Consider the following 26905-nt stretch of genomic DNA (forward strand, 5'->3'; position numbering starts at 1 on the left):
CTCTTCCTCCAGTCCAGTGTTTCTCAACCTTGGCAACTTTAAGATGCTTGGACTTCAACTCCCAGAATTCCTCAGCCAGCAGGCTGGGTGTGCCTCCCTTAGGAAGACTTCCATGCTGTCTAGGGAATTCTGGGAGTTGACGTCCATGCATCTGAAAGTTGCCATGGTCGAGAAGCACTGCTCCAGTCCCTCAGCTGAGCTATTTTTGGACATGGATTGACCCTTTTTCAAAAGCGCCCCCAACTGGTGTTCAGAAAGAGCCCAAGTGATGGACTACAGGTGTGGAGGACAGGTTGTGACACACGCTTGGGGTGCTCCTTTCCTTTGTGCTGCCAGGCTAGCAGCAGGCCTGGGGGAGGGCTCTGGGTGATGCGGGAGCACCATCCTTGCTTAGTGCGGCAAGTGACTGTTGGGGTGGGGTTGAGGGTTGCTGGGTCGGCAGTGCCCAGAAGTAGCGTGTGGAGTGCTGCTGACTCTGCTCCCCTCCCACTAATAAAAACAGCAAAGGGTATAGCCACGTAAAATTACTTGTTGGCAAGAAGTGGCAGAAAACAAATAATGCACTCAGTGATCACAGAGCCAGAGATCAGCCCAAAACAAAATAGCCATGGGCATAGTAAGGATCTGAAAATCAATGTATCAAAGACCAAAGCGGTTGTAGTTGACAGGGAAAATAGCATGAATTACTGCATTGTATACATAAATGCTGAAGACTTGGGTACTTTGTTAGAAGATTTACTAAAGGTAGGAAAATGGCTGAAGAAATAGTGAGACATGTAACTGCTGACAGAAGGGCAGCAAGTACTAGGCAGCTTGTTGTGAGGAATGAATGCCAGAAGATAAAATGGCCATGTATAAGTACGGTGACCATATTTTCTTGGAAAAAATAAAGAAAAAAACTGAAAAAGGGGCAAATCTGAAAGAGGTTCATAAGGATAAAAAAAATCTATTGTTTATGTGTATAACTTTGCTTTACAAAGGAAAATTCAAAAGCAAAACCAAGAAAAACTTTACAAAAACACATTCTCATTTTTTCCCTTTATTTTGGTGTTTTTAAGTCAGTGTTGACTCCTGGTAACTGCTGGGACTAGTCCCCTGCAGTTTTCTTGGCAAGATTTCAGAAGTGGTTTGCCATTGTCTCCTTCCTAGGGCTGAAAGAGAGTGACTGGGCCAAGGTCATCCAGCTGGCTTTGTGCCTAAGGCAGGACTGGAACTCACAGTCTCTCGGTTTCTAGCCTGGTGCCTTAACCGCTACACCAAACTGGCTCTCTTAACAAAAAATAGCTTTCTGAAATGAAGGACTGTCCTTTATAATAAAGGATGCATGGTCACTGTATGCATAAGTGAATGCTTCTTCCCACTTTATGGAAATGAGAGTTGGGTCTCAGGAGAAACCAAACAGTTGAATGCAGTGGAAATGGGTTATTTAAGTGTGAGGGGTAAATGAAGACAGGTTAGGATCAAGAATGAATAAAGGATGAATTATATTGAATTGAATACAAAACTAAGTGGTTAGTTCCAAAGAAAAAGGTTGAGGGAGGTTGGCCATAACAGAGAGAATAAGTGTGTATCAAATATAGGAAATAAGAGTGAATGGATTTAGAACAGGCCTGAACAACAGATGACCCCCCCGGGCCACATGTGCCTTGCCAACAGCCCACTGGCATTTTAAAAAAAGTCATTAAATTTGCCACCCTCCCAAAAGATGCGCTGCTGAGCACCTCCAACATCTCCAGGCTGTCTCTGCTGCTGCGAGCGCCATCTGATTGGTGCATCAGGTGTTTCTTTATAGCCCACAATGATATTTAATGTATCAGTGTGGCCCTTTCCCCTCAAGTTGTGCATGTCGTGTAGAGGAGAGGAAAGACTTCAGGTATGTTGTTGTTGGATGGAGTTGATGAGATCCTGAAAACAAGAGGGGTAAGAAGTCTCAAGGACAAAAGGCAATGTAATGCAGTGGTATACCTGGGTATAACATAGATTTCATTTCTTTTTCTTACTTCATGCTTCAATTTCTGCGGCTTACTATTTCTTACTCCTTTCTCCAATTTGCATAACGTTTCTTACCCCAAAAGGGAATAGCATTATGGGTAGGCCTCTATGCATGTGTGGCATTAATCCAGCAGTTGCTGGAAACCATCAAAAATACACTGAAGTGCATGGAATAATGGTCTTTTGTATGCAACTCCATCATGTTGGGAATAACTGGTGGCTAATAGATCTGATCTAGAGTCCTAGTTCATTTGAATATTTGAGAAAGTTATTATAATATTGTGAAAGGTATATTACCTTTTTAATACAATATTACTACACTGAATTTCTGTGTTCTGTGGAAGAAATGGCTGATAAATTTTAATCTTTGAATGAATAATTCAAGTGCAAAGTAGGTTGCTAGAAAATGCCTTTGCGTTGTCTTACATGTCTTTTCAATTATATCCAAATTCATTAATTCACAGAGACATTTTAAGCTGCAGCTAATTAAAAATAACTATCTCATGCTGAATGAAGTTGAAAAAAATCTGACACAGTATTGCATTTCTCTACTGGGTTCATTAATAATGCTTTATCTTGTTGGGAACATGAAAATCTACTTGGAATGTTTAGTGTTTGTCCACCTAACTGTTTTCCTTTTAATGAAAATAAGGAAGTATATGATAACTTCACAACAGAAGAAATAGTTTCTTTCAGGAAAACGAATTCTGTAACTATAATTGCAATTTCCCTAAATCTTCAAAGGGTTGCTAAGATTAATTCCTTTGATCTAGGTTATATATTTTATTTATTATTATGTTCTCTGTCATTTATTTGATATAGGAGTGGCCTTTTCAGAACCTGCAGAACCAAGGTTTTAAAGTATTCTTTTAAAGCATATCATTATTTGGTCTCAAAATATAACTTTTCCTATGTGTACAATTAAACTTAATGATAACATGCAATAGCTATCATATTGTTGGTAAGAAACTGCTTGGACTGGAGTTGGGAACTAATTTATTTAGCCTTTCTTCTAATAACTGGATATTAGTAATTAGATGTGGAGGCACAGGATTAGGAGTAGGGAAGTACATATAGTAAAGTTATTCCTTTTGGGGCTCCATTTTTATTTATTTTTATTGTATTTTCTTCTTTATTAGTACAGCGATAGAACAACCAAGCACCCAACTTAAAAAGAATTCACAATAAAGAAAAACAAAGAAACTATAAAAGTAAATATTAAAAAATGCAATTTGTCAACTTAAGGAGGGGCCCAATTTGGAAAAAAGAAATCCCAGTCATAACAGCTGCTGAACAATGGAACAAACTAACCCTGGCAATGGTGGAGTCTCCTTGATCAGAGATGTGTAAATAGAGATTATTAGGGATGATGTTGTGGGGAATTCCTGCACTGGGCAGGGCGTTGGGTTAGATAATATCTGGGGCCTTTTCCAATCCTCATATTCTATGATTCTGTGGCTCTTTGCTGTTGTATTTCAGGGCTATTTCCCACACTTTTAAATATCTTTGTTCCAAAGAAAGATATACTTCAATCTTTGAGTGTTTTGTAATAGTAAATCTGCCTGGTAACAGGAAAAAAAATAATTTCTTGTAGTGCAACAGTTTAGTTCTTGATAAATATAAACAATGAACCTACATTGAATTTATTTATTTATTTATTTATTTATCAAATTTTATCACCACCCATCTCCCCCGCAAAGGAAGAGCTCTGCGTGGTTAGCAACCACTGTTCAATAATTTTTTCCAATTTTCCTAAATAACTAAAATAAACTAAAATCAATAACTAAGTGGGCATTGCTATCAGAAATGATAATATGAACCAGATATATTGCAATCTAGCCAATGAATTCTAGAAAGATTTAAATTAATGTGATGTCATTTTAAAAGGATATAGTACTATCTATGAATTATTTTTATGATATATTCTTAATAACTGAACTCTGAGATGGATTCCTCTGGATATTTCTGCTATATATGGGGCAATCCTCAAAGGCCTCCCACATTTATTTTCATGCCCATCCTTACATCTTCCCCAAACAACCTAAAATCAGCCTTTTGGGGATGGTTATTTTGCCCCCTTTCTCTCTTTCCTTTCTCATTTTGTGTGGAATTAAGAAGGAAAGAAGCGTAAGAGGTCTCTGGAAGTCAAACCATTTTTTCTTTCAATGTTCCCAAACTCGCAGAAATGGCCTCAAATCTGTCCTATTATGTTTCCAGACTGTGAGGGGTGGGGGGTGGGGTGGGGCGATATTGTATGGGAAGAGAACAGTTTGCCTTCTTAGCAGATGCCTCCTGCTACCATTCTCATCCTTAGAATCTTAAAAAAAAACAAGCCCCTTAAATGGCCTTGCTTGTCCATGTCTCCAGGTGCCTCCTGCAGTCTTCTGGAGGATCGGGGGGAGCCTGAGTCGTCCCTCTACCACCTCTACAAGACTGACTTTCAATCTGATTCTTAACTTCAGATCCCAAATCTTCATTCCATAGTTTCCAAGGCTTTCATGAGAACCTGTGGCAGTTGATGTAGCGCTGAAGATGTTCCTCTGATTTAAAATTATGTGGATATACCGTGTTCTTAAAAATGCTGTTAATAGCTTTGACAGGCAAGATTTAATAAGTGTCTCAGAAGGTGATGGAGTTTGTTTCATTCGTAACCAGGTTGGAAGTGGTGGCTGGTTCTTTAGTACGATGCCGCTTATGAAGCAGAGAAGTTTCCCAGGCATTATTAGATCTCTAGCCCTCACCCTTCCCATTTTTTGCACTGCTCATATTGATGTGGTTGAATGTTTTCTAAATGATAGCTTTGGTGTGTGATTCTCATCTTCCTTGCTCTGGAGCCCAAAGGATCATAGATGCTTGAGAACAAAAGGAGCCACATCTGGATCTGTGGTCACATTTCAATGTATGTGTGGCCATATTCCCACAAACAAATTTGTGAACCATATTCCCACAAATTTTGGGGTTATTTTGAAATATAGTTTTAGCAGGATGTCAGAAACTGAATTATGGTTCCCAGCCACACAAAATCTGGCAATGCAGATATAATTTCTTTTCTATGCTGCATCTTCCCTGGCCTCTGAGAGTGGCTTGCGAAACCTGCAGCATACTCCTGAAGGTCTATAAATGAAGCAGCCAGGTAGTCAAGTATGCAGACTTGAGAAGTGTTTCTGTCCTGACATGACTACTGATTTCCTTTTTTAATCCATGTTGTTAAAAGTTCCTTGAGGAATAATTTAAAATGGAAGTCAATGAATCCTTACATGTACTGTTAGGAGGGTGGATTCTGCAACACACAGATATTGGTCTGTTTGTTTTGGTAGTGTTAGTTAGTTATTGTTAATTAGTCAGTCAGTGCCAGCACATGCTTTTCTTTCAAGGCAAATAACAGATTCAGAAGGAAGCTTTTTGTAAGAGTCATAACAGATGGGAATTAAAACCTCCTGCCTGCTATAGATCCTTGTCAGTCCCCTAATTATAGTTCCTGTTTCCCTAAAGACTTTCTTCCTTGCACACATGGCTTGCCATCTTTTTTTTTAATATACCTGCACATAGGCAGCTAAATACAGCATTCACTTGACTGAGCCCCTTACACACCCAAAGGCTGCACCCATCTGAGATCAGTGCTACACGCCTGCATTCCCACAACCCCTTTGGTCTTGGGCAGGTCTTCAGCAGCTGAGCTAATTCACTTCCAGTTCCTCTCCTGCTTGAAAGGGAATGCTGTGAAGACAGTCAGCATGGCAATTGGTGTCCATTGATGAGACTCCCTCATCATTCTACTTCCTGCATCCTGGGATTTCCCCCCTCCTTTCTGGAACCTCCCTCCCCCCATCTTATTTTGGAGTTATTCTAGAGGTGGCTTTGCCATTCCTTCCATATAGTCTCCAGAAAAAGACACAGAAAGGAAATGATTTGCAACAAATAGAATAAGAAATTATGAAGGGTAGAGCAGAAAGCTGGCAGAGCACTGAGCTTTCTACTCCCCATTTGCTAGCGGGATGGCTTTTCAGACCTCTCCTCCTTCATCCTCCTCAGCCCCAGGGTGGAACAGTGAGAACAGTATGGCAGTGCAAGCCAGTGCAAGCCAGTGGAGAGGCTAAGGGAAGTGTATGGTAGTGCCCTGAGGCAGCTACACCTGCCTGGAAGCACAGACATTTTCAGCAGCTGAGTATGCGTTAGGAGTTGTCCCTTTTGGCCGCCACTTGTGGAAAGGATCAGGGACATCAAAGGCTGCCTTGGAAGGTTGGGAGGATTCTGCAGGGCAGAATTCACTTGGGATATTGAGGTTGCAGGAAGAAGAGGAATGAAAAAGAATGTGTAGCATGCAAATCCACCTGTAGTTTTTGCATGCTCCCAAAACACAGGAAAAATTGCCTTCTGGCAGCAAATGGCCAATAAATGATCAATTCTCAATCTACTATTCTTCAGCTGTATTGGCCATTGGCCCTGCTGGCTGGGAATTCTTGGAACCGTAATCCAACACACCTGGAAGACACCAGGTTGGAGAAGACTAGAACAAGATTTCAATGTGATGCAAATGATGGAAACAGTCTGAGTGAGAGGTCACTGGTACAGATAATATTTGCTGAATCCTCTGTCCCAGTCACCTTTACATGCCTGCCCCTTCAAATGTGAAGGGCAGTGATTAGAGGATATTTTTCTCCCTGGCAGGTAATGATGGGTGGGAGGGGAAACACACATGGGGAATCCACCAATCACTGTCTTTTACTTATCCCATCTTAAAATAATGAGGACAACACTAATCACTAGCCTCACAACTGAGGTGGAGAAGAGCTTGGCCATCAGGCTGAGAAAATTATGATATCATACTTTTCTGCGAATTCGGGGATGAGAGGGCTGCACCTAAACTTGACAATGCGTCAAGAGTCAGTTTGGTCTAGTGGTTCAGGTGCTGGGCTAGAAACCAGGAGGTTGTGAATTCTAGTCCTGCCTTAGGCATGAAAGCCGGCTGGGTGACCTTGGGCCAGTCACTCTCTCTCAGCCCAACCCACCTCATGGGGTTGTTGTTGTGGGGAAAATAACAGGAGGAAGGAGTATTAGGAATGTTCCCCACTTTGAGTTATTTATAAAAATAATAAAGGCAGGATAAAAAAAAATCTTTAAAAAAAGCAATGAGGAAGAGCCCATAACCCAGCATTTTGATCCTCACAGTGACCAAATTGATGCTTCTCAGGTGCTTACTGAATGGAGACATGTCACTGTCACAGTACTGTTTCCTTGCAACTGATGTCAGAAATCATCCTGCTTCCAACCCAGTGGTAAGATTGAGTCTTCAGGACTAATTACTCTAGGTAGATCTATCCTTTGTGAATTTATCCCATCCTGTTTTAAAGCCTTCCAAGTTAATGGCCATCATTATTTTTGAGAAAATGAATTCAGCTCCACAGAATAATTATACATACTGTGTGAAAAATGGCTTTTTGTTTTGGTTAGTTCTAGATCTTCCAATCAATTTTTTAGATGGTCATTTGTCCTAGTGTTTTGAAAAGAAGAAAGTTTTTCCACGTCCTCTTTCTCCTTGCCATTCATGTATCATGGGTGATCCCTGATTCCAAAGCAGGAATCCAGAAAGTAGAGCCTGGGAGCTTCAGACAACCTGCCATCAACACCATAGTCTTCTAGTGTGGGTGTGGCCAATATGTTTAGCCCCTGTTTTGCATTTTCAGATTTTAGGGTAAAGGGCAAAATTGTTGTCGTTTATTCGTTCAGTCGCTTCTCACTCTTCGTGACTTCATGGACCAGCCCACGCCAGAGATTCCTGTTGGTCGTCAACACCCCCAGCTCCCCCAGGGACGAGTCCGTCACCTCTAGAACATCAAAAGGGCAAAATAGGTACTTTAAATCTTTGGGGGAATCACCAAAATACAGGGCCTGACATCACCCACTTTGGGATGTGTCCCACACGAAGCCTAGGGTGCCTCTTGAGTGGACAGAAATTGTACACATCTGCTGCAGAACATACAGTATGTAACAGTTCCCTCCCTCCCGCCCCCTTTCTCTTACAATATAAAGTCCTGCCTCACCATAAATGCACTAGGCTAGCTAGATAATAAGGATCTCTTTCTACCTCCTGCTCCACCACATATTGTTCCCAAATGGCAAGATACTACTTAGTATAGTTGTATATCCATAGGCTGCCTTTCAGAAGAGACTCTACCGATTTTTCAGATATTGGAGCTTAGGTCAGTGAGCAGAACCCTATTTTTCCATTGGGTATTGGAAGTGTATATGCAAATTTTGGATACCCCCTTTATACCAATTGCTCGTGATAATGGTTTTCCAGCTATATACCGAGGAACTGTGGAATTCTGCAGAAACAAAAAATGGATTCCTCAATTAGGAAATCAGAGAGTCATGGCATGCAAACTTTCCATGACTCATTAATTTCTTAATTGAGAAAACGGTTTCTTCTGCATTAGAAACCTCCTTCGGATAGACACAGGAGCAAGTTGGGAGTTTTCTTCTAAAGCAGAATTGCAGGTAGACATTAGGTTTGTGGGTTCTATTTTACTTTTTCACTGAAGCTCTGAGGTTTATTAACTTCAGCCAGATGAAAAATAGCTCAGTAGGGCACATAAACATTTTAAAAAAGTGGCAGATATCCTTCCAAGCACTTGTTTTTATTGTGAGATTGGAAGGCTTGGATGATCAGAAGGCTGGTCATCTGGGAGTTCCCCGTGTTGACCACTGACTCTGGAATAAGTTGAATGTGGTTCTCCAGTTCAGGGATTCTGAGGGACAGATGTGTTTCTCAGCAAGCAAACACAACTGGGAAGTCACTGAGGCAGTATTTCTCAAATTGAGGCTCTGGATTTGCCATGGGATTTCAGATGTTTCTGGATTTCTTCATCTCCGAAGGTCTGCCAGACAGAAGAACAGAGCGATGGGCAGATTAGAATAATTATTCACCTGATGGGTCTTTCAGGGATAACTGTTCTGTGCTCTGGGTCCATTTGTATTCGTTTCATTAAAGGTTTCAATGATTTTGTTTGTCCTTTCAAATGGGCCTAAACAAATCCTATATTGGAAGACTGAAGGTAGATCTTCACAACCTGCTTACCTGAAGCTCTGAGGTTTATTAACTTCAGCCAGATGAAAAATAGTAGCTCAGTAGGGCACATAAACATTAAAAAAAGGATATGCCCCAATAACCATTTTAAGCATCACACTTCCTTACCACATTGCTTTGTCTCCTCCCCAGTCTGCTGTGGAGGCAGCTTAAATTCAGCTTTCCAAGTGTTTCTCTAGATGCACTCCTCTCTCATGCCTGCTGGGTCCCTGAGTCTTTAAATAAAGGAAGCAACTAAATAACAGCCAGCTAAGTTACACTGGTTTCTCTCTAGCCAAATGTGGAATGAAAGCAAGGGGACGGGGTGAAAGGATTTTGAAAAATTAAGATGCATGATTAATACCTTTTAATATTTATTTTAAATATGTTCCTTGATAAGCAGCTTCATAGAACTTGCATCATTTCCAAATGGCAAAGGCCAAAGAATCCCACAAACTAAAAAATACAGATTATAATTACTTATATGGGTCCAAAATCACTATTCACATTACTACTCAGTTTTATTATTTTATTTTATAAATTAGAGTTGAATAATTGGGTGAACATGGTCTTTTTAGTTTTCTTTTAAAGGGTCACAAATATCATCACATGATCTCTTTTCATAATTGCTGTAACCATTAAAAATGAAAGAGAAGCACAATTCAAAAATATTACATATCAACATGAATATGTCAGGAATATTGTTCTTAATAGCACATGTAAAAACATAATCCCAATGTTTTTATGTTATTGCACTAACTTGTGCAAATGTATTTATAGTGTAATAAAAATGTATGAAAGTGCAAAAGTTTAATGTGCATTTTTTAATTTAGAGGAAGTGACAAAATGAATAGATTTGAATTATGTGAGTTTTGTACAAATAAGGAATTGAAAATTGATTGCTGAATTCACTAAGATGGAAGGAAAAAGGAAGCAGCTGTTAACCAATTAAATACATGGTGGAGAAACACTAATGTTCAAAGCAAGCACCCTGATCTATAGAAACCAACAACAAAATATGTACTGTGTATGAATTCAACATTTTCCCCTCATTAACAAAATTAAAATTAAAAATTCCCTGGACATTTTACAATTACACTAATTGTTTTTTATATATTCATCGCTGAGTTTCATAATGGTAAAATGGAATTTGATTCTGGGGGGCTGAGCTTATCCATGCAATTTCAGTTCATACTCATTATGCTGCGTGAATAGTTTGAGACACAACAACTTGTTTTTGGAAAGAGGGCAATGGAGGGATTAAGAGTCTTATTCTAATGTTACAAAGTGTGTCCAGCTGGAATGGGAAGGTCCACTGCATTCACTCATAGTACATATTCCCTGAAACTTAGCGGGGAAAAGAAGAAATTGTCTTTGTATGGAAAAGTTACATTCCATTGTCTTAAATCACGCTGCAACATTAAATTCTTTGCTAGAACAGACATGATTTGTATTCAAACCCACCTGCAGTGGGTGAATTTAGATATAGTCATGGTTTGAGTTGATACCACAAGATGAGATCTGGACCCAATCTAAGCAGAAATAACTCCATCTACAATGTTATATTTTTCCGGTACTCTGTGGTAGCAATTCATGTTCTGAAAATTTCAGCCAGTCTGAAGAAATTTAAATGTTGAACAAAGTGAAAACTTGAATCTTGAAGACTGACTAGATTATTACAGTATAAGTAACCACTGACTTAAGTGGCAATACAATTTTTCAATAGTTTACTGTATATAGTAGCTAACTTTGTTACAAGTATTAGCAGGAAGCAATAGTACTAGCTGAGCTTGCAAATTATACTCTATTCAAAAGTGTGAGAAATGTTTGTTGAATAGGTACATTACGCACATACTAACTCCCAAACTTTGATGTACCAAGCAGTAAGAGTTATCTGCTGCCTCTTTCCAGTAGCAATTTATCTTCACTTTGGCCACTGGCCAAGAACAAAACAAGGAGATTCCTATCATGGCACAGAGTATCCTGAATGAATCTTGGAAAATCTAGTCATTACTGATTTGTAATCTTAGAAAGTTCAGCAAATATACTGTACTGACCCAGAAGGAAAAGAACCCTGGACATACCACCTAAAATGGTAGATCTTCATCTACTGGCATTCTTTTTGACATAATGCAGGAACTTGATTAATTCAATTCAAACGGACAGGTGTGATATGCTTGTTGTTCACAATCTTTTAAAAAATTATATAGGCAGGCACTGATCAAAGTAGTGTCTTAGACCCATACCTTTTCCAATCCATACATTTTGGTTTCCAAATCTGACTCTCAAGATCTTAAATGATTTATGATTTAATTTTGGGGTAACTAAACCTGAATAAAGAAGCCTTGTGTGGCGCAGAGCGGTAGGCGGCAGTATTGCAACCGAAACTCTCCCCACAACCCAAGTTCGATCGCAGCGGAAGCTGGATTCTTGGGCAGCCAGCCCAGGTCGACTCAGCCTTCCATCCTTCCGAGGTTGGTAAAATGAGTACCCAGCTTGCTGGGGAAGGTGACAACTGGTGAAGGCAATGGCAAATCACCCTGCTATAGTCTGCCAAGAAAATGTCACGAAAGTGGTGTCCCTCCAAAGGGTCAGACATGACTCGGTGCTTGCACAGGGGACCTTTCACCACAAACCTGAATGAAGTTTGATTGAGATTCTTTAGTTGAAAATTAATTTCCACATACCATTCTTCAGATGCTCAAGGGAGTATAAAAAGAATGGGTAAATAACATGATGTATTGTTTGAGGTAGAATGAATATTCCTGTTCACTGAAGAAAATGTCTTCATTTTCATTGAAGAAAATGTCTTCAGTGTCTTAGCAACACTAAAGGATCTAGTATATAGAAACTCTAGTCAAGCTAAGAAGATAGTTTCCTAATTCGTTTATCAGTGATATGTAATAAAAAAGAAAACTAAACATATATACATATATAACATCATCTTTTATTAAAATAATTGTACATTTTATATACAAAAACATATGTACAAGGAAAATAATGTACAAGAATTTAAGCTGCCATCTAGTAGTCTGACAGTTTGCCAAATCCTTTTCTTTATCTTGTGGTTTAGTTGGTATAACCCTGTTATGCATTTTTTACACTCTCCACAATATCTATTCAGTTGACATCTTGAAAAGCACAATGCAAATAACCCATACATTCATCAACCAGCTTTAAAGCATATTTTCACTGGAAAAAATGTAATGTGGCAATAATCTAAAATATGTCCAAAGTAACCAGTGGAATGTTTTATAAACACAATTTGGAAGATATATGGAACAAAAATGTATCTGATTTTCACAGTTTCTCACGCTAAACAGTTTACACTATAGGGCTCCAGACTGAAGGCCAAAATAAATTTGGAGAGAAAAAAGATAACCAAGAAATATCTGGTTGAATGCTCACCTGCACACACAAATAGTTGTACTTGAATTCACAAAGTGCTTCGCCAATCTTCCAGAGGGTAATGTTAAACCTATACTCTGGATGGCCTTAAAAGATATGTCAATTTACCAACAGTGCGAAGCTTCTGTTTTTATTTTCTTCATGTTTAAAATTATTTATGCACTAATCCTACTAATGGATGGACAAGGGAAAAAAGCAGCATACAGGCCTTAATGGGCTCATAATGTAGTTAGGCACATGAAGTGCAGTTTTATCACAAAGATATTCCCAAACACACATGCATGCATGGCTTGGACTTTTCAATTCTAAATTTGAAGAGTGTCAACAACTGATCAATATGCCAGTTGTTGACATCCAAAATAAAACAGTACAAGCCTAGTGATAAAAAGGCTTACATGCCACAAGATATAGGGGGCAAATTGGACAGTCGTAGGGATTCCAACAAAGAGAATTCAAGGCCGGGCTTTGAGTCAGATGAAATTGCTTCTGCAGAAAAAAAAAGAAAAGTAAACGTTTAGAATATGGTTTCACTGGAAACTTAAATATAGTGGAGCATCTATCACAAGTTCAATAAAATTCCCATAACCCATTACCAAGCATATATGTGTATGATAATCTTCTCTCCCCCAATGGAGCTCTCTAGATTGGGAGAGGTGGATAGAGGTCTATAACTAAATATGGGTAGCAAGATCTTAGCCCAAATCATCCTAATTCCAATCGGCACCAACTTCCATGAAATGCAGTGCATGTACCTCTCAGCACCCCTGTTATGATAAGGCAATAATGAGAATAGACAATGCATGACTCTATAATGCTGGCCTGAAGATATTTGTGCGTAGAACTATCAGAATGAAGGCCCTAATATGTGACAAAGGACATTTGTTATTCAATAATACTCTGATGAGATAAAGACAGACAGATACATTTCTACAATCTGAATGTATAAGGTGAAATGTTTATACCTATGTTTGTTAGATCAAAGGCAGTATCATGTTCATGCAAGGTAAAGTCAATGTAGTTATGCTGCATTCCAGATTCATTTAGTAGGAACCCTTTTCCGCCAATGCAGTTTTGATGCCAATCAGAGCTGTAAAGAATCTGCTAGGAGACCAAAACAGGAAAGATGTGAGATCAACTATCTGAATTCTTTTCTGGTTCAATTCAAAGACACAGTTAATTCCTTTCTAAGATGCAGGTTATAAAACAAGATTGCAGTTGCAATCTTAAATTACATGGATCTCTATGATTTAATGAGATTCAGAAGCAAAGAAAGACACACTAAGTATCCCTCCCCAACCCTGAACAATGGAAACTCCCTTGCACATAGCAATGACACCCCCATGAATTATTGCCCCATTCATTCCGTGTATTATCCCAATGCCAAAATTATTCAGTTAAAAAAAAAAGAGAAAGAGTCTTACATGGCTAAGTGGAGAATTAAAGCTATCCTCATCTTCATCAGTTGTGAGGTTATATGAAGCCATCAGAGAAGGGAAGGGAGAGGAAAGAAGCATACCCAATGAAACTCAGAATTCTTGTTTACTAAAAGTTTATTTTCCAGTTTTCTATTATCAACAATAACATTTATATTGCTAGTCAGTGACAAAATATAGCATTGGATTTACGCAAGTACTGTAATGCCTCTGTCTTCGATTCATACCTGCTTAATATATAGAATTCTTTTACTGAACAAGGCAGGTTGTACTTAAGCATTTATAAGTCCCATTTATTTCAACAGAATAAATTTAGGTATATATTTCCATTCTCTCAATAAATCAATGAGATTTACATGTGCTTAACTTTCACTAGGTCAGGCCTGAAATGAACTAAAATATAAAAAAACGTTCATATCATTATATCCTGAAAAAACATTACATATTACATCATACTTCTAAGTAAGAATGCATTGGATGAGACTTCATTGAAAGCTTTGACTTCTGAAAAAGAAGGTAGAGGATAGAAGCCAACCTAAACAGCCTTCCTTAATCGGAATTTCAGCTCCTGTGAGCTGAAAACCATATTGTCTAGAGCATTATGGGAACTGAAGTCCAATCCGTCTGGGCAGCTGACCTAACCCTGCCATATTCTTGGTTCTGTTCCTCAATCCAATTATGATCAATCAGTGGTCAACTGGTTCTGAACAATTAAATACCAACCATCAGAAGAGGAAGGGATGGGTGAAACTTGAAGTTTGTATATGTTGTTTGTGCTGTCAGGCACCTGAATATCCAGTGGACAATTCCTCCAGTCAGAACTGTTTAAATCACATGTGGAAAGACCTGAAAAAGTCCATAGAAAGTATGTGTTTTATAATGCAAGAGAGGTTTTTTTTTTCCCCCTAAGATGGTCCTAAAATCTAGGGAAGCCATTTTGTTTCACACAAACAGACAAAATTGCTTGGGTTGACCCCCACTCCCACCCCCGATGAACAAGACATGAGATGCTCTGCCCAGACAAATAACTGATATTATGGCTTAAGTTGATGGTCTGACTAACTTAATGGCCGAGTTCCTTCAACACACTCAGCCACAAATCTAATCAACCCCCTTTCAGCTGGTCACATAAATCCAGCCTTTTCATTTTCTTTAGTTTTTAGAAGTTCTCTAACAGTTTGTCAGGAATTTGTCAGTGTGGAATAAATAAATTAAGAAAAACAAGATACCTTTTCTAAAATGCCAACACAGCCTTGGCGTTTTTCATTCAAGCAAGCTGAAAAACGGGCTCAGCAGGCCGGGCTTTTTCTTCTGAAAGCCACCAACTGACTAAAACTGTTTCTCACCTAAAGTGCTGCCCACTTCCATTTCCTCTTCTGTTTGGCTGGGGAGCACATAGCCACTATGGTCATCAGGTAACTGGATGCTGTTTGTGGCTTCAACTATCTCTTCTGCCTTAATATCTTCCACTGGCTGCAAAAGATGAAGGACCTCCGTTATGGCAAAATGTCAATTTATGTCTTTTAAGGTCAAGACATGTGAATGTTTACATTTCATTATATCTATCTATCTATCTATCTATCTATCTATCTATCTATCTATCTATCTATCTATCTATCTATCTATCTATCTATCTAATTTATCCCTGCCCATCTCCTCCCGTCGGGGGACTCTGGGTGGTTTACAACAATCGATTAAACAATCGATATCTGTTATTATCCCTTTGAGAGGTATTTTCTGCACAGCTTTTGGCAGAAGTAAATTGTCAGAGCTGTGATTTCCTTGTTTGAGATTTGTTTTCATGTAGGAAAATGACCTGCTCTTTTAAAAAAAAGGTTCAGACAGCAATTGTCTATAGCTAAAATATGAATGGGATGGTTGAGTGAGCTGGGAAACCAAATTGATTTTTATTTTGAAAGATTTCACTACTGCCAATAATGTGGCAGAAGGGATAAAAAGCTTTCTCTTTTAAAAAAAGAGTTAACTAATAAAATGTGATCAAGAAGTTAAAGATAAGTTACACTGTCTGAGTCCCAAGATGCTTCTCTCTTTCCTTCAATGGGAATGATTTCCGCCAGCACCCATCTGTTATTCTCAGTAGGAAGATCTTCAATGGGTGCAGAGAAATGGGAAGTTCCCACTGTATGAAAGCTGGACAGTGGCATCTTCAGGGGTGGTGCAGAGTTCAAATCTACAAAGTGCCAGGCACAACTTCTGTCATGACGCTGGGCCAGCCACCTTGCAAATTTTGACTTCTCCCCTGCAGATACCCATGAATCTGTACCTTTTAATATATCACATGCATGCTTTACTTAAACTATGGAAGAAAATACATACCTGGTATGTATGGTTTTACATGTTTTATGTTTTTATGGTATGTTTTATGGTTGTTGTGAGCTGCCCAGAGTTGTGTTTTTAGATAGGCGGCCATACAGATCTTTTAAACAAACAAACAAACCACATACATACATACATACATACATACATACATACATACATACATACCTTCCTTGGGCTTTTGTTTTTTAGAGACTTTGACTTCTTTTCTGTTTGGGGGGAAAAAAAAGCAAAAACACAGGCTTAGAATAAACACATTTGTAAGAGAGAGTGGGCTACAGACAATGCAACTGTCAGACAATTCAGGCATTGTCCATCTTACACCTAACACATTTCCTTCTTGAAGTGTGCAATAGTGGAAGTCTATTGGCTGCAAAGCTATAGCCATTGTTGGTAAGTTTTCCAATGGATTTTGGTGGAAATTCATAAGACTTAGAAAGATAGCCATAGACAGGCGATGTGACAATAGACAACTATCATTCATTTGAAAATGATTCAATGTTTCTCCTGCTGCCAAGAATATATTTCTAGTAGATTGATAGTTATCTTTAAGAACCTAAAGGCCTAATAAGATCCCTTTCTATAAGACAAAACATCTAATTAATTCAACATCCTTTACTGCATATTAGCAAGCAGATGGCTAGAAAAAGTCCAAAAGCGGGACTTCAGGGCAATCACCTATTCCTCCTGTCATCTCCTAATGATTCATTTTTCCAGTGACTGGTATTGACATCTGTCAATAATCTAGAAAGCAGAACACAGCTATAAATCTACATAATGATCTCTAAAAATGAGCAAAGCTGGTGGCCAACCATCACCATATCTATCTCACAGGTTGATCCAGACAAAGTAATTGAAACTTCTAAGGGAAGATTTAAACTGCAATTTTGCAAATGTACATGTGTGTATGGCCACCTTCACCAAACCATCTTAACCATAAGACTGCTGAGATGGCTGCCCTTCAAGTAACACTGGAACCAAATTTTATATTTCAAGTATTGAAAATATACCCATCCTTAAGTTTTGAGCAATACCTTTTCTCTGTGATTTTACTGAGGGCTTCAGCATCCTATAGACTCGGATAGCACTGGAACCTTTGCTAATGCTTTGATCCTTCACCTCTTGAATGTCAGGCAAGGAATTCATGGCGCAACGGAAATTTGCCTTCCATGTTTTTGGGTCAGGCTGTACATCACCTTCTTTGTACCTCCCTGTAAAAAGACATATGGTGTAAATCTAGGTATGCAAAAAATAAAGGCCACATCTATCCAGCAGGATCCTAAATCTCGTTATGGCATGTTACACAAAGGTACTGAGAGGAACCCACTGTCGCATCTGTATGCTTGACACTGGCTTCTTTCAGCCTGTGCAGCTTAGTGTAATTCCCACATACAAATGTACTGTTGATACAAACCTTAGTTACTGAAGGTATCAGTTGAAATCAGAACTTAGATATCATTGAGTTAACCCACTGATTCCAATGCGCCCAATCTACATATGACTTAATCTATATCCAACCCACAGTATTCCTATAAACGTATTCCTATTTGTTTAGTGTTAGGGGGTCATGATTTGACAATTGGTACAGAAATGAAATTCAGATGGCCTTGACCCTGATGACTTTCTTGAAGGCCCTGAAGACTTGGCCTTTCCCCCAGGTGCTGGGGCTGGTATGCTAGTGGAGCCTAGCAGGTATGTGCTTTGGATTATGGTGTTGGAGATTTTGAGTTTTATGCTATTAGAAAATGTTTTAGGATCCTCAGCTAGGTCTTTGGTTGTTGTTGTTATTGTGCTTTTATTATTTTTATTATTTATTATTGCTTAATAAATAAATGTAAATAAATACATAAATGTGGAACACCATCAAACTCTTTCAACATACAAGAGCCATTCTTTGTGACCAAAAATCAAAGAAAAAAATGCACAAAGGCTCAAAAAGGCAGTTTTGGGAACTCAAGAGTTGTACCTCCAGGATATCTGGAGGACAGCAAAATTGAGAAGTCTGCCCACATCTATTTGGACTTAAGAAATTCAAGTCCAAATCTAGAATGCTCACTGAAGAAGGCCAATAACTTCCCATATTGAGTGCCAGGAGTTTTAAGTGTGCAAATAATGAAACTGAGGAAAAAAGCGGTTGTGCACTGCAAAGAGAGACCTTTGTCAGTATGCCAGGACTGTATTTAGTGGCAAACCCAGAAATGCCACTCCATAGTACTGAAAGTAAATGACCAGCTCATCATTATCTCTTGAAGTGATAGACTTGGAAACAGATCCCCATTTTTCTCTCATCAGCCATTCATGAAGACTGTGGTGGCCAAAACTCTTGCAGAGCTGATAATTCTGACAGGCAAATACAATAGCACAAACTAATAAGGCTCTGTGTGCTACAAGTACCCGCATATGCACAAGTCAGCAGCTGAACCCATTGCCAGCTAGTTACAAGATAAAATACATTCTTTTAGGGTCTTCCCAGTTGTTTCGACTAGTAGATGCTAGGGCCGTACTTGCTTCAAAAACTATTTAGAAGAGGTGCTTTGAAATGCACAGGAGCCAAGATCTGCTTAAAGTGGCTCATCAATTTTCAGCCTTCTCTGCAGTGTACACCCTACTAGATACACTGACCACAGATACTCAGGAAGGAACACAAGCTCTTTGCCCAAAGAGGCAGGGCAAAAAGAAGGGATCCCTTTTGCTGCTGTCATTAAGATGATTCCTTCCCCCAAACAGAGTAATGGTATGAGTCTCTAGAAACGGGTTTTGCTATTACCAGGGCAAAACAGCACATACCTGTATGAATGGCCCAGTTTTTGAAAAGATAGGCGTCTTTTTCCAGTTCCCACCCATGCTTAGCTGCATGTTTCCAAGGGATCTGGAACACCTTTTCTTCCTGCAATTGAAAAATACAATTCCGAATAAGCATCACTGAACTGTATAGAGAAAACAAAATCAAGAAAACAGTAGGAAGCTGTTCTGCCAAGTGTCCAGGCAGTCATCAGGTGCCCAGACAATTGGTTCTTTTAGATCCAATGATCACACCAGTAAGTAAGGAGATTTTAAGCTTTGTTGTTTAACTGTGGCAGGCAAATTAAATAGAAACACAAGAAAACATACCAAGACAGATGATAAGAAATCACACTTCAGCTGTCGGGAGCCCCAGTAAAGCAACAGCAGAGAGTGCCCAAACCAATTTTGCACACAGCACCAGGGTCTGTGGCCAAGCAACAAACTCAAGAGGCAATCCTAAGGTTTTTATCAAACTCTGCCCCCAAAACTTCATGACTCTGTTTCCATTTTACTGAGACTGCAGGATGTAACCTTGACTAGATAGTTCCTAGGGTTTGGGGCACCTGTTTATGACATAATCTTATTTATTTATTTATTTATTTATTTACTATCTCGCCTTTATTATTTTTTATAAATTACTCAAGGTGACGAACATACCTAATACTCCTTCCTCCTCCTCTTTTCCCCACAACAACAACCCTGTGAGGTGAGTTGGGCTGAGTGACTGGCCCAAGGTCACCCAGCCAACTTTCATGCCTAAGGTGGGACTAGAACTCTCAGTCTCCTGGTTTCTAGTCCTGTGCCTTAACCACTAGACCAAACTCACTCTAATCCAAGAGCCTGGGAAGCTATACAGATAAGCTAGTGCTAACATAAACAATCTTGGGGTTTTCTCTTTTCCCAGCTTTTCAAGCAAGAGTGAAAAACAAGCAGGTTAAGCATAGCTCAGAGTGAACTCTAAATTTCTATAATCTTAATATGAAGGAGAAATAAAAAAATGTCTTAAACTCCTCGAAATACAATGGTCTTCCAGATTGCCACTACAGAAGCTGAAAATGAAGAACAACCCCCAACTTGTGAACTAACCTAGTACAACAAGGCTGCATTTCTGTTGATTTATTTTGTGTATTACTACATATAGCCTCAAATGCAATAGAATAGCATTGAATAACCTGGTGCTGTATAAAACAAAATGAACAAAAAACCATTTTGATTTCTTTCCCTAAAGTTTACTGTAACATATGTAAACTTTCTGGATATAGTCTTAACCACAGAGAAATGGGTCTGTTAGCTCTGCCTGAACTTCTTACACATTTCAACTATTTGGCAAAAGAGTAAGAACATACTGTCAAGTCATTAAGTTATCTTAGATATATTAAAACATAAGTAAAGTTCAAACTGAGTAATATGCTAAATTAATCTTAAACATAATGTCAATATTTATTTGATTTGCATTCTCAAGTTCTTTTCAATATTTTTCTTCATTCCAAATATCTCTGAGATATTTGATCTTATTTTTTCCAGCTATGGAATTCTTGGCATTTTTTCTATTCTTTGTTATCAAGCAACAAACTGCTGAAGTTTCACTATTTTCCTCACTATAATGTTCTATTTTCTCATAATATCCTTGTTTTAAACTTGAAGCAAGAAAAGTATACACGAAGCTAGCCTTTTAAAAGATAGTACGTGAATGAAAGTTTTCTATACCTTATTGATCCAAGAAAGTCCAGGAATTTTATTTGAATTAATCTGCAATTCCAGCCAAGGCCTCATGCGCATCCTTGCTTGTGGCATTCTGGCTCTAAAAAAAAAAAAAAAAAAGTCGGAAATTTTAAGTACAAGAAAAAATCTCTAACTTCTAGGAATATCATGGAGACCAATGGCTGATACTATAATGGACAATGCATTTTCCCCAAAAATCTTTTTTAATCATCTATTTGTTCCCTAATTTATCTATAAGGAAACCAGTGTTTTTATTCATCCAACACCATCTGTTGATCACACACAGGGCAGCCAAGAGCGTCTTCCAGAACAGACATGTGAGCCTGGAAAAAGATGTGACTGCTTTAATGATTTGAAAGGAGGTATTTCTTCTGCATGTTCTGAAACACCTCTTTCAAGGCATCTGCATAAGCGTAGTCTCCATTTTCCTTCTCTCCACATACATTACAAGGCCATCCATCTAGAGAATGCCACCATGTGCTTCTGCTCTTCTGCTGCAGAACTTACCATATATTTGATCACAGTAGACAGTAAGAGCTAGATGAAGATATCAGAAATGTATCAAGACCCACATTAAGCACTGCTGGCATCCCACATATACCAACATATGAGGGGGACAGCTCTGCTGAGCAGTACAATAACTTCTTCAAACATTGGCTCAGGACATTACTTATTTTCAAGGTAAATTCTTCCCAATGCCCCAAACTCCAGTGTGTGTTCTGTTCCTCCCCTCAAACTAAAGTACTGCCACTACTGAAAACACAAGCCAGGAAACATATTTTCTTGAACAACCTCAACAAAGCAGCAGGTAGGGTTAAAGGAGAAAGGCTTTTGATTCCCCTCTCCCACATCGGCATTCCCATGTTTTGTTTTATGTCTTACCCCTTTGATATGCTATACAGTAGTTCTTTTCTTGAAGCTTCATTTCTTAGGAATACTAGGAATTTAACTGAATATCTGCAGCTACAGCCATTAAATCAGTAATAAAATGTTTACAGCTTAGATGAAAACCAAACCGGAAATATTTCTTTAAGGAACACATGCTTAATTTCCAGATGGCACTGTCAGACAAAGTTGTAACAGAAACGATCCGTACAGCTATCTTCACAAAAGTGAGAAAGTAACTTCCATCTGCAGAGGTAAAGTGGAAATGGCTTTTCCCTATCCTGCTCTGCCCCTACCCCCCACCACCAGCAATTTCCAAACTTCTTAACTTTAGCAAATCTTTTACAAATGCGATTTTCTGCCATGGATGCATTGGCACACCTTTTTAGGGTTCAATGAATTACACAGAATCAGCTCATCAAATGTCCTGGTCAGGCCTCACATACGCCCTGGCTGAATGCAGGCACCCAACTCCCTCCAGTAACAGCTTATTGCAAAGGGAAATTTGAGGCATTCCACTGAAATTGGGACTCTTGCATTTTCTGAAATGCTTTTTAAAGCCTGTATATTTACCCATTCCCAACAGCACAAGATGTTTCATCATGTATGTCTGGCAAACAGATATGCATGTTTGTAGCATGAGTTAGAACAACCCAATGGCACCTGTACTGTGTGCAAGGCGTAATCTGAGGCCTGTGTGTGGTCTTTGGCCATGGAGTGTGTTCAAGAGCTAAGAGACTCAATCCTACCCCTGTATGAGAAGAAAGGCAAGACAGAATTGGGGACAGAAAATAAGGCTATAAAAGAGAATGCCTTGTGAAGATTTGGACAACTCAACAGTTGTTGTCTCATGGTGCCACCCTCCTGTGGTACGATGTGATAAAGAACTGTCCAGCACTCTGCATTCTAACAACCACTTCCAAACATAGGTGCAAGCAAGTCCCATTCTTTTCAGCAGAACTTGGGTCCATGTCAGAGGACCAGAACCGGGGGTTATGTGCAGTTAACTTCTTGAAGGCCACCATGTTACCGGATCTCTACAGAGGTACAATCCCTTAATGCCTGAAGTGCAACACAATTATCTCGGTAGGGGAAAAAAAATCAACTGCATTCTGGTACCTACATGATCCTCAACCTTGAAATGTAATGTGTGAAAAACTGCTCCTGGGTAAGAGCTGTACTTCCTGTAAAGTAAAGCAGGAGGAGAGAGGCCACCTTGGCTGTTCTTTGCTGGCAAGCAAAGCTATCTTTTTCACTTAGGCTCGAGGTATTGGGCTTGTTTCTATTGTTTGTTACTTCTTAATATTTCATTATAATGTTGCCATTTCATCTGTATTTCTCTTGCACTTCCACCTGCAAGGGATTGGTGGAGGGACAGGATATATTTAATATCCCTCCCTCCCTCTCAGATTTGGACACTGCCTGACTCCAAGGTGACTCGGGGTTAGATTTATCTCCTACTTTTCCTCCAACTCAAGGCAGGTGACATGGGGATCCTTTCATTTTATCCCCTTAACAACTCTCTGAGATTGATTGGCTTAAGAGAAAAAGATTCACCCAGTCATCCAGTGAGTTTCCATGGCTGAGGGTGGACTTGAGCCTGGTCCCCCCAGTCCCCATCTAACTTGTTGACCACTATGCCACCCTGGTTCTCAGAGTGAAGAAAGAAAGAAAACTAAAAATGAACAGGCTGCAAGGTCACTGCATTGACTGTATGGAGATGTCCACAGGAACTTTCTGCTTTCATCACAATGACAAAAATGCACCAGAAGACCCACCTCTTTCATGATGCTGATACAGAAAGGGTGGGGTGTGGATCAGAACACCTCAATGCAGCTTTCATCATGCTGCCCCCCCCAACGCAGCTGGATCCATTACCTCCTAATATTCAGTTTGGACAACTCTTTTTAACTTTAATGACCTTTCTAGCTGGTGAACTTTCCCTGGAATGCCTGACAGACGCAAACTGCCCTTTATGCATGGTAGCAAGACTCAGAACTGAAAATGTTCCTTACATTGTGGGGAATTTTTTATAAAAGAGCGTGAGATCCTGCGCTGGGAACAATGTCATTTGGCATAAGCAAACACAAGGCCTGATGATTTCCTGTTTGCAAGATCTGGATTGGGGCCAGGTAGTTTCAGGCTGCATAACCTCACTTGGAGGGGCACACAATAACTCAACATTACTAAAAGGGACCCCATCTTTACTGTTTAAATCCTTAACAAAAACATCTATGAAGGAAGGTCTCTGAAGAAACAGGCCAAGAACATCTACTGCTCCCTAGAGGTTATCAATTGGCCTACTGAATCTTCTACATTCCAGCTAATAGTAAGGATACAGCTTGGACTTAAAAAGGTCCCACCTCCAAACCAGAACAAGCTTGTAGTTTAAAGACCTCAGTGCTGATTTGTGTGTCCTACAAACAGATCTTCTTATGCTCCACTGGAATTTAATTCTGGCTGGTGTCCTGATTCCTTGTTGCAAAGCATAATATGCGTGACACTGATCTTCAAGGCTCCTGCGCAAAGGGTATGCCACAGGGTGAACCACAGGCATTCTGCATTTTCATGCACTTGTGAAAGAAGCAAATATATGCACTACATGCATTTGTTCTAGGACATTTAAAGGAAACCTGCAAATCATGTATTTACTTTCATGGAATAACTTCCATGCTTGAATTCAATGGGGGATCATCAGTAAAGACTGAATGGCAAATTTAAATGTTTATGTTTTAAGCATGGTCCTGGTCCCTTCCTTGCCAGGTGCATTATGATTCTCTGGAAAGAAATTTCAAATATTATTACAAGAGGTAAACGTGTTCCTTCCACCCAGTTCCACGACTGTTTGTCTCATACGCATATTCATCCCTGCAAGGCATTCAAGACAGCAGTCCACTGGAGATCTCTTACCCATTTCTCCAGCTTTTTCCATAATCCTTTCTAAGATTCTGATTTGTTTTAAATTTTCTTTTTCTGCGGATATTCTGGACAGGAATCAAGGATACCAAAGCTAACAATTTGGCCTGTCTCTCCTCACCCCGCCCCCTTCTTTCTCTTCTCTCTCCAAGCTCTACTTCCTGGTCCAACAACAAAAGAAACACCAACACCCATTACTGTAAATCACGTTCACAAAATTCTCTTTGGCAAAACTCGGATAGAAACAGAGTGAGCAAAGCCAACTTTTTGCAACTTTGCAGATGGAAGTATTACTGTTGCAATTTAGAAGCAAAACAAACTCGCCTTTCCCACTTCGCAGCAATTCCCTTATCCGGGACCGAGTCACAGGCGCGCTGACCGCATCTTGCATTAATTCTACCGGACCCCATGGGCGGGCGCGCTTCTGCAGATAATACTGTGGTGCTATCGCTCGCTTCACCTGACTCTTCGGTTACAGATGGTGGGGAAACGTTCCCCCCCCCCATGTACTTTGAGGACATTTCCGTCCTTTAAGGCATTTTATAGCGACCCTGAAATAGGTCACAAGAGGAGTTTTTAAAGGAATTCTTACTGCAAACGGCTAACCGCTTCTTTGGATGCCTCCGACGCAGCTAGTACATTTCCCCCCATCTAAATAGGGCTAAATGGGAAGGGGACATGCAAACATGCAGTGCACTGCAGCACTTAAATCAAGCAAGCAAGCAACCCCCGGTGAGCCTACCTGAGCCTCCGATCCCTAGCGGCAATGCACTTCAGACCGCTTCCGCCACCCCACCGCCCCGTTCCTGCGAGACCACGGAACCGCTCCGGATGAAAGTTATTCCGTAGGGCCCTAGGTGAGGGTGCCCAATGTAACGTGCACAGAACTGTACGGTGCCTGTCTGATTTAGGCGCGATGCCGCCAGCAGCAGGACAACGACCCACCTTCCTGTGCTTGGTCTAGGATCACCCCCCTTTCTGCAGCACCAGATTGACCGACGGCGTCCTCCCGCGCAGGTACCGGCTCCACTCCCGCCAAGTGACTCTCAGCTTCTGCAGGCGTCGGTCCTGGAGCAGCCTGTATTATTCTACAGGTCACCGGGATTCCCCGTTAGGGACACAAGCACGGCCAGCTTGGCCAATCAGCGCGCTCGAGGGATTGTGCCGCGGCCAATCAGCGCTCCGAGGCAGGCGCTGCTTAGCGGAGCCTGATTTCTCAGAAATCAGGCTATTGAAAACTAGCGGCAGAAGGGGAAGTCCGGCTCCCTTCCCCGCCCTTTTCTCAAACTTTGGCAGCGCTTCGGCTACCCTGCACCGAGGGGAGCAAGAGACGAATAGGAAGGAAACGGTGATCCTTATTTTGAAATGCATAAGCCGGGGGCACGTGGCTCGTTCTCAGGGCTCCACAAATCTTTTCCGGCCAGCCCAGCTCAACACCCACGCACACGTACCCATCCCCAGGCAAGGCCAGTCACATGGATGCTAACCCCAGCCCCTGCCTGCTGTAATGGCCTGAAATCCCGCCTGCCTGGGTATCGACAGGTTGAATCATGCTCAAATGAGGGCGACCTACATTAGCTATTTTCGAACTGTGGATCTGAATCCCACCCCCACCCCATCCAGGATGGTGAGCAATTGGCGAGGGTCACAGTTGTTGCTGTTGTTTAAAACAACAACAACAAGGCATACATAATGCTTGAAACTATAGACTTTGGATGCAAAGTCTGCCAAATCTGAGAAACCCTCAGCTTCAAAATTATGACCTCTAAGTGGTATATTTCCTTCTTCCTCAACCTTGAGCCAAATGAAATTACAGGACTCATTTTATTTGGGAAGAGGAGGGTCTCACAAATTAATTTTTCATTTAATACTCCAGTGCCAGCAGCTGAACTCTGGCCTGGGATGCAGCTGAAACACCTAAAGGCTGCCTTAAGAATGCTTCACTCTTCCACCCCTGAAACCAGCCTCTCCCCAAGATGTATCAGACTACAAAGCCCATGATGCACACCCAGGATAGCATGTGTTGTACCCCAACACATCCATGCAGAACAGCACCAATTTGGGGAAGGCCGCCCTCCCAGTATGAAGAAGAATATGCATGGGTTCTCTTCTCAATATGCTCTCTTGGGTATAAGGGAAAAGGCAGCGATAGTGTCCTATACAGAAAATAGATAAACAAAACCCCAAAACAGAACAACCTTTATCCTAAACACGGACAAAGTTTTCCTTAAAGTCATGTCATTTTGACTCAGAAACAGATCACCACTCCTGGGAGTGGAGCGGCCCTTTGCTGGTTGCCTTTAAGCAGAGCCTGGAGACACTCCAAAGTCAGTGATGCTTTAATCTGGATTCCTGCAGAAAT

At 40.3% G+C, this 26905-nt stretch overlaps 1 protein-coding gene across 1 annotated transcript; it reads right to left on the reverse strand.

The window, feature by feature from the left end:
• Positions 1 to 11985: 11985 nt before the first annotated feature.
• On the reverse strand, positions 11986 to 25666 carry IRF1 (interferon regulatory factor 1). The gene is made up of 10 exons (XM_063292887.1): positions 25489 to 25666; positions 20728 to 20821; positions 19024 to 19123; positions 17271 to 17447; positions 16405 to 16445; positions 15246 to 15372; positions 14623 to 14745; positions 13888 to 13919; positions 13429 to 13567; positions 11986 to 12952 (listed from the first exon to the last, which is right to left on the reverse strand). The coding sequence occupies exons 2-10, from the start codon at positions 20812 to 20814 to the stop codon at positions 12858 to 12860; spliced, it is 921 nt and encodes a 306-aa protein (XP_063148957.1). The 5' UTR covers positions 20815 to 20821; positions 25489 to 25666; the 3' UTR covers positions 11986 to 12857.
• Positions 25667 to 26905: the final 1239 nt, after the last annotated feature.

Source organism: Candoia aspera, chromosome 2 (genome assembly GCF_035149785.1).
Source record: "Candoia aspera isolate rCanAsp1 chromosome 2, rCanAsp1.hap2, whole genome shotgun sequence".
NCBI lineage: Eukaryota > Metazoa > Chordata > Lepidosauria > Squamata > Boidae > Candoia > Candoia aspera.